The sequence below is a fragment of the Salmo salar genome, chromosome 03 (assembly GCF_965601325.2).
Source record: "Salmo salar chromosome 03, fSalSal1, whole genome shotgun sequence".
Taxonomy (NCBI): Eukaryota; Metazoa; Chordata; class Actinopteri; order Salmoniformes; family Salmonidae; genus Salmo; species Salmo salar.
In genome coordinates this window covers 73,277,727-73,294,442 of record NC_138293.1, presented here as the reverse complement: position 1 = coordinate 73,294,442, position 16,716 = coordinate 73,277,727, and the positions used below count along the sequence as shown (strand labels likewise).

The 16,716-nt window shown below is 41.2% G+C and overlaps 1 protein-coding gene across 1 annotated transcript; it reads left to right on the top strand.

Moving 5' to 3' along the window:
* The first annotated feature begins 1,011 nt into the window (after nucleotides 1-1,011).
* LOC100380463 (Hepatic leukemia factor) lies at nucleotides 1,012-13,369 on the top strand. The gene is given in 4 exon segments (NM_001173748.1): nucleotides 1,012-1,306; nucleotides 4,414-4,761; nucleotides 10,717-10,934; nucleotides 11,482-13,369. Coding segments are annotated over 4 exon segments (897 nt in total). The 5' UTR covers nucleotides 1,012-1,191; the 3' UTR covers nucleotides 11,698-13,369.
* The last annotated feature ends 3,347 nt before the right edge of the window (nucleotides 13,370-16,716 follow it).

The window sequence follows — 16,716 nt, the reverse complement described above, 5'->3', positions numbered from 1 at the left end:
AGTAGCCTAGCGGTTAGCATGTTGGGCCAGTAACTGAAAGGTCACTGGTTTGAATCTGAGCTGACAAGGTGAAAAGTATGTTGCTGTGCACTTGAGCAAGGCGCTTAACCCAAATTTACTCCAGGGGTGCCGAACTACTATGGGTGACACTGTAAAACAACACATTTCACCAAACTATCCGGTGTGTGACAAATGATTAGAGTTGAATAGTTACCAGTTTGGTGGAAACAAACTTTAAATTATCTATTGAATGTACAGGAGAGAGAGCTATGATGGGGGCTTGATCCATATCCTATTACAGAGCTGAGCACCTAATAACACAGGCCTCTGTGTAGATGTATATGTCCAATGAAGCTCACTACACCACATTGCAGTAGGCCTAAATTACAATATTCCCCCTCTTTAAAGAAGGGTTGTATGTCCTCACACTCGACGCTTCACATGCTTACAAGGCCCTGAGAGAACACCACAATGATCCCACTGCTGCCACCAGTGTTTTATTTATTTCACCTTTACTTAACCAGGTAGGCCAGTTGAGAACAAGTTCTCATTTACAACTGCGACCTGGCCAAGATAAAGCAAATCAGTGCGACACAAACAACACAGAGTTACACATGGAATAAACAAACGTACAGTCAATAACACAATAGTGTAGCCTAACAGGGAGAGCGAGAACTGTATGGGGGCTCAATCTATGGATCTTGCACTACATACCAAGGCTAATGGATGTGGGTAGTACAACGATCACATACGCCATGTCGGAGTAATCTGTCAATTAACATGATTGACATATATATTTTCAAGGAGAAAAGGGCTGAGAAAAAATGATATGGAAAAAACGTGAAACAAATAAGTTCCCTATTCAGCAGTGGTCAGTCCCTCCTTCCCTCCATCTCATTCGCAGAGTCGGTATTCAAGTGTTTGCCAAAGGTTTGACGTCATGTACATCGGCGTCCACAAATGGATCGTGAACCATCTTGAGCTTCACATCCAGTTAGTTCTCTGCCTTCTCGAACTAGCGTCGTTCGACGATAACTGTAATTGTTATTTTCTGCGCGGATATCAATTTCTCGGCCGGAACTCCAGGTTGGGTCAAGCATTGAGGTTTGGTGTTTGTTTAACATATTTTCAAACGTGGGTCTTCTTTTGGAATAACCGCAATTGTACGCTATACTATCGTCCTCCAGACCAATGGAGAAAATGGCCAGACCTGTTCCTTTAAACTCATCTTTCCAACCTCCAACTAATGGCGTACTGAAATCCCTGTTGGAGAATCCAATGAAGCTGCCATTTCATCATGAAGAAGGTAAACAAAACGAAGACATCAAATCATTTGTTACGTTGTAGTTTACATTCTTTTTTTGTGACGATTGTTTGGTCGTTCTCACTTTCAAGCATGATCTGTCAGTGTTGCAGCGCGTTAGCAAACAAGATACAATGCAGAATAAAACAGAACGTCTCCGATGGCTACAATATTTCTGTAGCCCGGTGTTTCTCACCTTTGCTTACTAAGAATTGGCGTTGATTCAAGTGTAAATTAAAGGGGCAATCACTGTTGCTACATCCATTTTTGGACTTATAAATGAATTGTTTCTTGAGGAGTAGAACTTATAAATGCCTCATGAGCTTAGTTCAACTGTAATACCCCATCAGAACCCCAAATATAAGATTGTCATTGTTTACAAATATTGGAGTAAAACAATGTAAACAAACACAATATAGCCTCAACATGGTTAAAACTATCATTTTGATATCATGGACGGTCAATCCTTGTATCCATAACTCAAACTCTTCATGTCTATGCATTTGAGTGGTTACGTTTCTCTAGCCCCATCCCTCAGTTTTTTACCGAACCAGTGTCGGGGGATTCGCTTTGTTATTGTTTATACTGCTGATTGCCGCATTAAGTGTAATGGATTAGTACTACTACATCTAGCCAGATCGGGCAGGAGTACAGTGTGATCCATGATGGTTGCAATTTTAAATGTAAAAAAATACATTACTGGTATGACAGCTCCAGCCTGCTAAGAATACAGTGTAGCAACTATCCCTTTAATTCATGTGACTTACGACAGAAAACGTCCCACTGTAAGTTTTTGTCATACAGTACTTATTATTATTTGGAATGCTATTTTTCGTACACCGTTTAAGCTAGAAACGTCATTCAAACTTTTAAAAAGTGCAGTGGTCAGGACCAGTGTGCTTGTATACAACTTTTGGATGTCCTTTACACTTTATAAACTATAAAGCTTTTTGCCCTTCGTTTTGTCCTCCATCCACTTTAAAGGGATTTCAACATTCTAAAGGTCCCATTGTGACATCATTACATCCAACATTCTATGCACTGTGAACAATGTAACTTGTGACAACAATCAGCTACATTGACACTTTGCCAACAAGTTAGACAAAAAGTTAGGGCGTATGGACTCTTCCTCTACTTCTCTGCTATTGAAATCGTAACAAAAATATTTTTTCTTTTTTTTGCAGACCTCCCCAGCACTTTAAACAAAACACTTAGAGGGTATGAGATCTTGGTCTGCTATTCAAATGCGTGTTTTACGATATTCCGAAACTTCAGTACTTTTTCTATACTAGAACCTGAAAAACGGTTGGGTACCAGAATTTTTGTTAGATTTGGTACTTCTGTCAAACGTCTCATGTCGTCTACGGATTGAGAGAGGATCAAGTCTGTCTATCAGCGTAGCCGATGTCCCCTTATAGCGCGAGAGCACCGTGCCTGCTCCACTTACTCATTGCTAGCCCAAACCTGTCAGGAGGAACCACTGGGAGTCTGAGCTGCATCACCACATATGCGGCACATAAATTAACACACTTGAATAATGAAAAACAGCATGTTGAAACTGTTAATAAATGTTTTCAAACGTGTGTGTGTGTGTGTGTGTGTGTGTGTGTGAATGACGTCATGGGTCTTAAAGAGAACGCGCATACTTTAAAATAAGTCCCAAATGGAAGGGGAACAGATTGGTTTTCATCTGTAGCCCAATGAAATCAGCCAAAACAAGGTCAATAACTCAATGCATGCACACACTCCTATTGAATATGCATTCACTTGTATTGTAAATAGGCCTAGGCTACAACTTGATTTACCCAATTTATCAATAGACTAGAGAGAACCATAATGTTATGTAGTTTTGATTGGTTAAAAAAGGTGATATTTTATAATTAATTAATTAATGCATACATTAAAACATTTTTCAAATGTAATGATAATGAACTCAAAAGATCCATCTGGATCAATTACCATTCTGTGACTTTGGCTAATACGCTTTCTTTTTTTTCAATTGGTATCATTTTGGTATCGAGTATCGTGATACTTAACCTGGTATCGAAGTCAAAACTCTGGTGTCGTGACAACACATTCAAATCAGAACAGAATTATCTTCTTCTGCTCAAAAGTGACAGCTGTTTTAGTAATGGTAATCCACTGCATTTGTTAAGCTAACTTCCCACTGTTGAATTAACTGTCATATAACTTTCAGAAATGTAACATTTATAGCACTGGGTGAGCACATTTCTAGCATGAGACAATGAGTAAACATTTCGATTTTTGACGCATCAGCTACTTTGACCACTTTCCCAACAACTTAGGCATAAACTTAGAGGATATGGCATCTTGGTCTACTTCTGCTATTTTGAATCAGAACAGAAATATCTTCTACCAATCAACTGCTGTTTTATTAACCACATCAACTACATTCTATCTAAACTTTTTTTAAAAGTGACATTTTGACAACTTTCCCAACAACATAGACAAAAATCTGAACACTGCTACAAAAATACTTTTAAAGGGCAAAAGTAGTCCAACAGTAGTACATTGTGGAAAGTTTAATCTACTGTAAATACACTATAGTTAGTATTCTGAAGACTAGCCAGTCTAGAAACCATTTAGTACTTATTTGTCAACAACTTGATAGGGAATTTGATAAAGATTTGAAAGATTTGAAAAAACTCAACATTTCTGGAAATAGCTTGAAGAGAAATGAAAATATATTTCCTGAGCTTTCCTGAGACTGGAGGTTGTCCCCTAGAGGGTGCTTTTGCTATTGGAGTTGATGGGGTGTTTACTGTAGTTTGGTTATTTATCTATTTGCATCAAGTATATAAACATTCAAATACACCTCAAGTAAACTTATGTTATACGTTTAATCAACAATCAGGTGCTGTAGATATTGTGTGTATGTATGTATATACACACACAATATCTACAGCACCTGATTGTTGATTAAACGTATAACATAAGTTTACTTGAGGTGTATTTGAATGTTAATAATATATAATAAAAAATAGTACAAAAACCTTGGCCTTTTATGGGCTTAGCCGTTTTGACATTGTAAAGGCATTGTTTGTCTGTTTTGGTTTAACAGTGATATGATTCTCTCCAAATATTTGCAGGTTTTGGAAAAGAGAAGAATGAGAAAGAGAAAAAGTTGGATGAGGAAGGTGGTGCCAATACTCCACAGTCGGCCTTCCTAGGGCCAACCCTGTGGGACAAGACCTTGCCATATGATGGGGACAACTTTCAGCTAGAGTACATGGACCTGGAAGAGTTTCTGTCAGAGAATGGCATCCCCGCAAACTCAGCTCAGAATAACCAAAACCAGCCCCGGCAGCCCACTATCCAGCAGGTTTCCCCTGCACCCCCCTTACCCTCTGTGGTCGACCTCAGCAGCCATGCCACTACCTCTGTTCATACAGCCATGGTCTCCCAGAACTGTCTCCAGATCCCCCCAGCCAGAGCAGGTAAAAGACCATATCACACACACACAACACACAGCACAGGAACACTCTCAAACGAGGGCTAACATCTGCAATGTCAACCAAACGCACACGCACAACCCTGCTATAGCTCTCAAATTAGGGCAAATCTCTGTGGTCAAAACCTTAGTTGTTGCGCTTTCTAATAATATGCCCTGGGCGCTGTTTGTCCAGCTGGTGTACTCAGCACGCACATCATGACCAGGTTGTCTTCTCAACACTGAACTTTCTCCTTTACTGTATACCCCATTCCACTCTGACCAAAAGCACAGATAGAGGTTTCTCACTATTTATGCTACTTCAGGGGCTTTGAGTATGCTAGGACATTTCTTCTACAATTCTGGCCCTGGACTTTGGAGCTTGAGTGGCGTTGTGCCAAGTACTAGAAAGTTAAACTGGAGGGACAGTAGTTGTACAACTTGGGTGGGTTATAGTTTTGATCCCTCAGCTGTGTAGTTTTTGTCAACAAACATTTACAGTTTTACTACATACCCGATGAAATTCCAATATTGATTTAGATTAGGCTCATTTTGTTGCTTGGCACGCGATGCTCCAATTTGCTTTGTTTGCCTAAGGTGAATCCTGACGTATCTGTTGCTGCCTACTGAAGAGACAACCAGAAAAAAGTAAAACGTTCCTCCTTATTGAAACACACATTCCTGGTACCCAGTTATTTAGAGGTGTGAGGATAACATACCTAATTTACAGGCATCACCAAGGCAAACATCTTTCATAAGGCTAGTTGTCATGGTTTCAGCCTCTTGAAAGTGGGGGAGTGAATAGAGGGTCAGTGTAATTGGAGTGTTTGTTGGAGCAGGCAGATGTGATCTGGTTTGTGCTAGCCAGTTCTTTGTTGCTAAATAATGGACATCCTATCTGAATCTTCTAGTCGAGGGGAAAACAGTGATTCTATTGCCTGTAATTGTTTTATTTTGAAACTAGTTAATTAATGATGAGGATGGTAGTTGTCTTTATGACCCTATTTTATTTAATCAAGTATATGTAAATAAGGTGTCATCACATCACTTGTAAGTATGTTATATGTTTAAAGGGAATATTTCTGTGTGCCTGTTGGTTTGTGTTTATATAGTAACTTTGGTATGTATTTTGGTGTGTGTGTGTGATATCTTCTCATTACCATAGTTGGTAGAGCACAGTGTGTCAAATACAATCCTTATAATCATATCCACACTGTATGGAAACCTGCCTTTTATAATGTTCCAGTGTATAACAGAAGCTCATGTTTACAATGTCTCTGAACGGTGGGACCTATATTATTTGTCCCGTACTTCCTGAGGTTTTATGGATATGAGTTAAGACACCATTATCAGTAAACATCCTCAGATTGAATACTCTCACACAAAACACATTCTACTGCATTTTATTCCAATAGACCTATGTATGTCCAAAGGTTTTTCATCTTAGTCATTAATGATCTACCAAGTCCTGACGTGAACAGTGATGGTGATCTAGTGAAACTGGCCTGTGTAGTAGACTTGAATTCATATGAATTACCACTTAAATAGTAGTGCTGGGAATTGCCAGGGCTCCTCACGATACGATATTATCTCGATACTTAGGTGCCAATACGATATTTATTGCGATTCTATATGTATCACGGTTCTATATGTATTCTGATTTGATACTGCGACTATTATTATTATTATTATAATATTTTTTTTTTTTGTGATTCGATGTTCATGACATATTGCTCACTATGTCTGCTGCAGGGGGGCACGAGAGACCCATGATAAAAACTAGTTTTGATCCGTCATGGAAATAAAAGTGCTGAAAACATGTTGGCTCACCATTTAATAGAAGATTGAGGCCAAAGCTATAGGAGAAATACCAACGTTTTGGCACAGCCAACTAGCGCCAGCTAACGTCAACTAGCTAGCAGAAAATATACAAAAGGTTTGTTGTTGAGAATTGATACTTGGAGTCATAAAATGTATATATTGTCATAAATAGTATTAATATTACGATACTCTACTGTATCAATTCCCCCCCACTATTACTCTGATCCACCCAGCATGCTTTTACTGTGATTTGCAATCACATTTGAAGGAATTGCAAATGCCCTAAATTCCAAAAAACATTCACAACTTCGTCTGATGTATGGCATTCTGTTTGACACATTTTAATATGATTTAGCTTGTCCCTTGAAAGTAGTCGCAGACAGAAGTGTAATAGTTTGTTTCTAATGATGACATTATTACTCATGCCAAATATAGCCATATGTATGTCCTTCGTCAGTGTACGTAAAGTGACCACAAGGTTTCTCTCAGTATTTATTTCCCCACTGCTTTCACAAAGTAAAGAAAGAAATAAAGCTGGGAACAAACCTTGACGTGGTACTGTAAGTAGTTTTTGGCCTCACCACAGGAAGTAAAGTACATCCGGACACAAGTCTGTCACTCGTGTCAAAGAATTACATCTGTACAGTTACAGTACAAAGAATCCCAGCATGTGAGGGTGTACGTGCGTGTATATTTGTCTCAGTGCGAGTGAGTGTGTGTTTTTTGTCTGGTACAGTTTCACAGGGCCTGTCTTGCCGTTATGCACATCCCCTCTCACATGAGTACGGCTAGGTCTTCCTGCATCCGCCATGTGTAGCCCCACTGCTAACGGGAGCTTGTCATGGTATGAGCATCTCCTCCTCCTCCTTCCTTCAATTCTCCCTCACCAGACAGATCCCAGTCGGAGCCATAGCAGAGGCACAGGCTGAACCCTGATGAAATCACATGGTCAAGGCTATACTGCTGTCACATACACCTCCAGCCTAGCCCGCCCCACCAACCTCCCAGTTGCATGCAAGCACAATGCAGCCTGAGATAGCTTTATCACAGCAGATATCCAGTGGAGTTAGCGATGGGCGGGTCCCACTGCTGGTTCAATAATGGGCCCACGGTGTATTGTTGGCAGGGTCCAAAAGGGAAGTGGAACGTAGACAAGGTCAAAGGTCAGGTCTAAACTTGTGTGCCATAGAAGTGACTGTCTGATAAGGTGTGTGGTACCTATGGAAATCCTCTCCCTATAGTAAACAGATAAAGGGGAGGTGTGGTTAGTTCTCCTGTTGAATCCATGTTGTTTAGCATCACATTCATATACAGTAAACACTTAACACAATAAAATGAATCCCCGACTAGCTCACACTTCATTTTGAAGATTGGTTGGAAAAGGCAGACTCGACGTTGTCATTCTTTAGGGGTCGAGCTTAAAATGTTAATGAAAATCAAACCAGTTTAAAGAGGGTTTGAGTTTCTCTCCTGACTGTCCAGCGGTCAGAGGAAGAACATGCAGGTGAGAGTCAGGTCAGAGCCATCTTAGCCCTCCGTCCCATCTGCACTGGTTCTACTACCACCCCACACAATGCAAATCTGATCATTTACCTACAGGAGAAGGAACAAGACGCAGAGCTCTTACCTTCTATCTATGTTTGGTGGACGTTGAACACATTGTCAGACGGGTGTGTGTTGTCTCTTCCTATTGGAGGTTCGTAGAGGAGAGGTCACAGCCAAATACTATAGGGCACTATCAGCCAGGCTTTTCACCAGGCCACTCTTAGCCAGTAAAGCATGTCACTGTATTTTTACTCCAGTAATCTGGTCAGAATGAATGGTTAAAGTGATAAGATGTTTGGGCCACAGTGCTTGTTATTTATACAGGTGATATAGTTTTGACAGATTGTTTTGGACAGCGTCTGATTTAGCCCTTGTAAGTAGCTTGGCACTAAGCTGACAGTGTTAGTCAGTGGCCTGTCGTTGTTGGGGACTAACATGCAGCCAACGTGTTCTTGACAATTCACTAAAATGAGGCATTGAATTGGACCCCTGCTGAAGTACCACTTTGGATGGCCAGCCATTTTAGCTTAATGTGTCTGACTACTGATGCAATGATTCACTGGTGACGCTAGAGTGTAATTGTCACGCTTGCGTGTCTACATTTTAGTAATTTAGCAGATGCTCATATTCAGAGCGACTTATTCGTCCATATTTTCTTTCTCTAAATTCATACATATTTGTTTTCTCTTCTGAAAGGGCTTGAGTAGCTGTCTTACTTCCTTCTGCATAACGTACAAGCAGGTCAGACCTGTATGTTGGCCTCAGCTTAAATCTCAACAAGGACTGGCTGGAGCTAGAAATGCTGCTGTGACCAAAGGTCAGAAGGCTTAAGGCCGTAGCCAGCTTAAAGCACAGAGAAGCTGGGTCATGACGTAGGAAGTGACCTAAAATGTCGGCCTTTGAATTCTGTTTGAGTGAAATGTTTTCACCGTCAGCAGGAAGAATTTGTATTTCTTTCATTCCTCATTACGTTTTCAAACCAACCACAAGACTACAGTCCTTTGATTGTGAATCGTTGTAATTGTCAAACTGTTTAAGTGGATGAATCTCAGGTAAATACACTGACATTGGGCTCTATTAGCTTACTGTCATAAGATGCTCACCGCCAGCCACCAATCAAATTACAGCTGATTTGATGAAGCCATCCAATTAAGTTCTTCAGTTCTGCTTGCTAATCTACTGAATGATGAAGGGTAGAATGTGAAACCGTGTCAACTGCTGACCTGCTGCTCTGTGCCATAGAAATCTATTAGGTGTTACGTAACATCCACAGAGAGATTGCAGAGGCACATGTTGAGGCTGGCTGACGAGGAGGTTGCCTTAAGTCAATTTACAGACAAAATGTTGTTGTCTGCATGAGCTCAGCTGACTAGAGCCACTGATAACAGGGCCGCAGAAAAGCTTAAATAACATATCTTCTGTGTTTGTGAGAGTGTCTGTCTGTGTGTCGGTAAATCTGTGTGTTTGTGTTCTCTGTGCTCCACCTGTTGGTTAAAAGGTGCAACCACAGTTGTTTTTGCTTCCCTGTGGGCAAGGCCAGTTGTAGAATTATTTAGATGAAATAGTCATTGACTTGATGGGCATGTATAGAATAAGACGGACATAAGAATATAGTCCGTCTTCACTTGCAAGGCTGGTATTGATTCTAGAGCAGGGGTGTCAAACTAATCTTTCCCTGGGGGCCACATACGGTCGTCAACAAGGTCCGGAGGGCCGCACAAAAAATGTTATATTTGCAATAAATAGTCTTGTAGTCCTGTTTTCTGAATTTCTGATGCTCTCTGACTGTGTGGCTTTCATTTCGGTGATTATTAGCGAGCTGGACACAGTCAAGAAACTATATGAATGTAGGTCCATTATCATTTCTACACAGTTTCAATTTGGTTTTAGACATTTTAAAGTACATGCATACAGTACCAGTCAAAAGTTTGGACACACCTACTCCTTCCAGGGTTTGTCTTTTATTTTTACTATTTTCTACATTGTAGAATAATAGTGAAGACATCAACTATGAAATTACACATGGAATCATGTTGTAACAAAAAAAAGTGTTAAACAAATCAAAATATATTTGATGAAAGCTTTGCACACTCTTGGCATTCTCTCAACCAGCTTCACCTGGAATGCTTTTCCAATAGTCTTGAAGGAGTTCCCACATATGCTGAGCACTTGTTGGCTGCTTTTCCTTCACTATGCGGTCCAACTCATCCCAAACCAGTTCAGGTGATTGTGGAGGCCAGGACATCTGATGCAGCACTCCATCACTCTCCTTCTTGGTCAAATAGCCCTTACACAGGCTGGAGGTGTGTTGGGTCATTGTCCTGTTGAAAAACAAATGAGAGAAATTGGCTGGGGGGGGTACTAATGACTGCCACAGTTGTCATAGCTTTTATATTACATTTAATGGCGTATTCTAGAACCTTCATTTTAAAGAAACCAGTTGATGTCTAATAAGGCCTAATTTCTAACCATTACTTTCTCAAGGACCATTGCACCTCAAAGCCTGCTCTTTCAGAGAGTACAGTCTCTTCTAAACATTTCCCAGACGTAATTCAGCAGACCCTCTAACCTGTTTTCCTTTGCCTTTCTCCTGCAGTGCTGCCCTCAGCTGCCAGGAACACCCCCAGCCCCATCGATCCAGAGTCTATTCAAGTTCCAGTGGGCTACGAGCCTGACCCTGCAGACCTGGCTCTGTCCAGCGTGCCCGGACAGGAGATGTTTGACCCCCGAAAACGCAAGTTTGCCCCAGAGGAGCTCAAACCACAGCCCATGATCAAAAAGGCACGCAAGATATTCATCCCCGAAGATCTCAAGGTAACCTACCTGGAGCCTACTTATGAAGGTTGAAAGGGTTCGCCACTTGTTTGGCCAAAAACTTTAAGCGCCATGTTTTCTTATCTTATGTAAGCAGCAAGTGGACTTATTCTACCTAAATAACCAGAAGTATTTTAAACCACAATATAAGAAGGAGCGTTGGCGCAAACCCAAACCGGCAGCTTTTTCAGTATTGATAGGGAGGAGGCGAACTTGGCCAGGATTTAGATTGACAGGTTTAGCCGTGGTCATTCACCCTTAACCCGAGTCATACGATGTTGTTGGAAGAGGTGTATCACATGTACTATTTTGTTTGTTGAGGTAAGATGGCTTCCTGCAGGGTGCAAAGGAGGTTGAACGTGTCAGGCAGTTTTAAATAACATTATGGAAATGTAATAAGTGAAAATGAAATACGTGATGATATAAATAATAGGTCACATTTGGAATACTGTTTATTACTCAGGTGAATCACTTTATATTTTTACAATACCACAGGTAGTGTGAAAGAAATATGAATCACAACAGTGTGTATCACATCCCTTTCCAGGATGACAAGTACTGGGCCAGACGCAGAAAGAACAACGTAGCAGCCAAAAGATCACGGGATGCCAGGCGACTGAAGGAGAACCAAATTGCCATCCGGGCTGGCTTCCTAGAGAAAGAGAACGGTGCGCTTCGCTCCGAGGTGGCCGACTTGAGGAAGGAACTGGGTCGCACCAAGAACATTGTGGCCAAATACGAGGCTCGGCATGGGCCCCTGTGAACCTCCCCAAACCAACGTCCACGCCACACCCTTCCCTCTCACCCCCTCACCCAAGAGTTTGAAGGACAATGTGCCTCCCTTTCGGTGGCACTGGCCTCCCCACACACCAACCCCTCACCCCTGTACATGATAATCCTATAGGATTCTATCATTTGGAATTTGAATTCTGTCACTGGCATCTGTTTGTTCCTTCTGTTTTCTCACTCATCCTTCATGTACAAACATGTACATGGGGTATGAGTATGTATGTACAGTATGCGCACACACTTTCCTCTTTCAAGTACTACAAGGCACTTTGAGTGTTAATGAGCCAACAACCTACTCTCCCAGATCCCTACCCTGTCCCTTCCTTCCATTGTTCATTTTGTAAAGGATGCCATGGTGTTTGTTTTCCCCCTTTCTCACCTGTTTTATACGTGTGATCAGGACTGAGAACTGTTGTAATGTATCTCCCTCCCCAACCTTATGTTCTTCTAGTGCTGTTTTCAGAGGGATCATCCTCCTACCTAAGACCCTGTTCCTGTCTGTTATGTCCTGTACCTTCCTGTAGCATCCTTTCTCAAACGGTTTGTACTGCGCCTACATTCATATTGCAATTTTTTTTGATGTTATTGTACTTCCGTTAATATTATACATTTTCGTGTCCATTGTTCTATTGCAGCGCTGTAACATCAGTTCATCACATCAGGATTATAAGCTACTCTTGTGATTTAATATTTTCTTGTTAGCACTTAACCTCTCTCTCAAACCTCAGTATAACTGTACAGTTGAAAAGAAAAACCAGCGATTCTTTTCTATCACACATTGAGCAATAATCTTTTCCAAACCTATATTAATTCATGCTACCAAGTTTTTCCTCCCACACCGATTCCCCAATCAGAGCACCTCTTGGTCTCCAGTAGAACCCACAACCCTCTTGTCTCTCGTTGCACGGTCATTTTCTGTTGGGAGTTGCGCTAGCTAGCATGGTGAACAGATTTCCCACCCCGTGCTCAGTGGTTTCTCTGCTGCAGCTTGTTCCAAAACCACAACTCAGCTAACCCTCTCTGCACTAATCTTCTAACGCGTGTCACAATCTGACCTGGTGCAATGTTCCTCAGTCTAATCTGCCTGATATTTATGTATCTTTTCTGTTAAGGACAGATTCATTTTTTGAAATATTCAATTGTTAATTATTATTATGACTTCTATTTGTGTTGTTGATATTGTTATTCTTATCATCTCATTGTTTTTATTTTAATAGTTCAGCATGATTTCTCAGAACACAAACCTCAAGCTAATCGCAAAGTGGTTTAATTATTTCCTTTTTATTTAGCATGATTAACAAGAGTGGTTCTTTTAATAATCAGTAGAGAGATCTGTATTTTTGTAGCTATGTGTTTGCCTTCTTCTGTAAGATGGCTGTATGAATGTAAAAGATGTTGAAAAAAAGTAGGATGGTGTTGTCCAGTACTGTGGTTATCCCAAACAATTATTTTACTACAAACCAAAAGATTCAGGACAGAGATGATATATTGGTTATAAGAGATGTTTATATAAAGCTATTCTATATGGGGTTTTTTGTACAGTATTTTTCCTATACATTACTGGCTATGTATTTTAAAGGCACAGAATCCAGAATATTATTATTATTATTATTATTAAAGAATACAAATACATTACACAAAGAAAACCAATATAGTAGTGTTTTGATATCTTAACCATAATAATGTGGTAGTTCTACAGAGATTCCTCCAAATCCAGCAGCAGTAATGGATACTTTTGGGCATTATTGGAAAGACACTCCTGTATCCTGGTTATATACTATAGATTTAGCCATTAGTAACCTTGAGTTCCTTGTGTCATGGAATCGTAGTGCTTTTAAGCTTGAGTCTCACCAACGTTAACATGAAATAAAGTTGTGAGTATGGAGGACGGAATGTATGGAATGATCTTTAATCGGTTTCTGAAGAGACCCACTATTGCAAAGGAGATGCCAACACTTGCTTGCTAGTGATTGTCATCGATGTCACCACTAGGTGTCTCAAGAAGACTCCTGTTATGGGTCCCTTCACTCAGATGACCAAAATTTGTCACCGGAGTCCTTTGATGGTAAAACTGAAAAGGTTTACCTTTAGTCATATTCTGATATTTACTAATATTTGGAGCCATCTCTATGTTCACTAGTTAGAATGATGTTACTATGAAGGGGGAGGGCAATTTCAGGTTACTGTAGCTGCTGTTTGTCTGCTTGTTAGGTCTTTGCAGTTCTAGTAAGCCCCACTGCCTGAGTGATATTACTCTCAATGACACTGCATAGCTTACTGAGTTCTCTATTTCTGCTACAATACTTTATTCAATTCACAATTGACCAAATACAGTGTAGTGTTCCTTACCTGTTGCAGATCATGGTCCAGCCAAGGTGAGAGTAGAGATGATGTTTTGGCTGTAGAGAAATGGCTGGAGGTGGTTTTCCTTACATTTCTATAGCCCATTCGTACAGATATGGGTTTTGTTAGTTGTGTGTATCCATGTACTTTAACATGCTATTCTGTACCATGGACGTACCATATGAAAGAACAGGATAAAGCCATTACCAGTCCACACATTGCCCACATACCTCCATGTAGAGTGACTTCACTACCTCACCCATGAATGGAAAAAGGTAACCATAATTCTGAGTCTATTCCAGTGCCTTGAATACACTGACTGTTCTCAGTCTCTCAGCGATGTAATGTCATTATCACCACTTGAATAGGTTCAGATCTAATGCAGCAAATATTCTATATATACTGCTCAAAAAAATGTAACTCCAAGTCAATCACACTTCTGTGAAATCAAACTGTCCACTTAGGAAGCAACACTGATTGACAATAAATTTCACATGCTGTTGTGCAAATGGAATAGACAACAGGTGGAAATTATAGGCAATTTGCAAGACACCCCCAATAAAGGAGTGGTTCTGCAGGTGGGGACCACAGACCACTTCTCAGATCCTATGCTTCCTGGCTGATGTTTTGGTCACTTTTGAATGCTGGTGGTGCTTTCACTCTAGTGGTAGCATGAGACGGAGTCTACAACCCACACAAGTGGCTCAGGTAGTGCAGCTCATCCAGGATGGCACATCAATGCGAGCTGTGGCAAGAAGGTTTGCTGTGTCTGTCAGCGTAGTGTCCAGAGCATGGAGGCGCTACCAGGAGACAGGCCAGTACATCAGGAGACGTGGAGGAGGCCATAGGAGGGCAACAACCCAGCAGCAGGAACGCTACCTCCGCCTTTGTGCAAGGAGGAGCACTGCCAGAGCCCTGCAAAATGACCTCCAGCAGGCCACAAATGTGCATGTGTCTGCTCAAACAGTCAGAAACAGACTCCATGAGGGTGGTATGAGGGCCCAACGTCCACAGGTGGGGGTTGTGCTTACAGCCCAACACCGTGCAGGACGTTTGGCATTTGTCAGAGAACACCAAGATTGGCAAATTCGCCACTGGCGCCCTGTGTTCTTCACAGATGAAAGCAGGTTCACACTGAGCACGTGACAGAGTCTGGAGACGCCGTGGAGAACGTTCTGCTGCCTGCAACATCCTCCAGCATGACCGGTTTGGCGGTGGGTCAGTCATGGTGTGGGGGGGCTGCACAGCCCTCCATGTGCTCGCCAGAGGTAGCCTGACTGCCATTAGGTACCGAGATGAGATCCTCAGACCCCTTGTGAGACCATATGCTGGTGCAGTTGGCCCTGGGTTCCTCCTAATGCAAGACAATGCTAGACCTCATGTGGCTGGAGTGTGTCAGCAGTTCCTGCAAGAGGAAGGCATTGATGCTATGGACTGGCCCGCCCGTTCCCCAGACCTGAATCCAATTGAGCACATGTGACTCCAAATCCAGACCTCCATGGGTTGATAAATTGGATTTCCATTGATTATTTTTGTGTGATTTTGTTGTCAGCACATTCAACTATGTAAAGAAAAAAGTATTTAATAAGATTATTTCTTTCATTCAGATCTAGGATGTGTTGTTTAAGTGTTCCCTTTATTTTTTTGAGCAGTGTATTTACAATTGTCTTTTTACCTATTTAAAACGCTACAATTAACTAATTACCATTGGTGTTGCCATTAATACAATGGACTGTTTCACAGAGGGTACATAGATACACAATGAAAGGAGTATTCTGTCTTGTTTGTCATGGAATGAATGCATAACATATGATATTCAGTCCTTGGCCTCCCTTTCTGTAATTTACAGTGTCTAAAGTATTTTCTGTTTCTTTTGATGAGTGTCACACTTGTTATTTCTGCTGGTGTCAAACATTTTCAAATTGTTTACTATATACACTGAGTCTATATAGTACTTAAGCAATAAGGCCCGAGGAGGTGTTGTGCCTAAGAACAGCCCTTAGCTGTGGTATATTGGCCATATACCACAAGCCCCAGAGGTGCCTTACTGCTATTATAAACTGGTTACCAATGTAATTAGACCAGTAAATAGTCCTTTTTAGTCATACCCATGGTATACCATGGCATTCAGCCAATCAGCATTCAGGGCCCGAACCACCCGGCTTATAAAAAACATTAACACCTGCTCTTTCCATGACAGACTGACCAGGTGTCTCCAGGTTAAAGCTATGATCCTTTATGTCACTTTTTTAAATCCACTTCAATCAGTGTAGATAAAGGGGAGGAGACAGATTAAAGAAGGATTTTTAAGCCTCGAGACAACTGAGACATGGATTGTGTATCTGTGCTGTTGAGGGTGAATGGATAAGACAAAAGATTTAAGGTCTTTGAAGGGGTATGGTGCCGGGCGCAACGGTTTTGGATTTTTCACGCTCAACAGTTTGCTGTGTGTTTCAAGAATGGTCCACCAGCCAACTTGACAACTGTGGGAAGCTTTGGTGTCAACATGGGCCAACATCCCTGTGGAATGATCAACACCTTGTAGAGTCCATGCCCCAGCAAATTGAGGCTATTCTGAGGTCAAAAGGGTGCAACTCAATATTAGGAAATTGTTCCTAATGTTTAGCATACATTTAGGAAAGTAATGTCA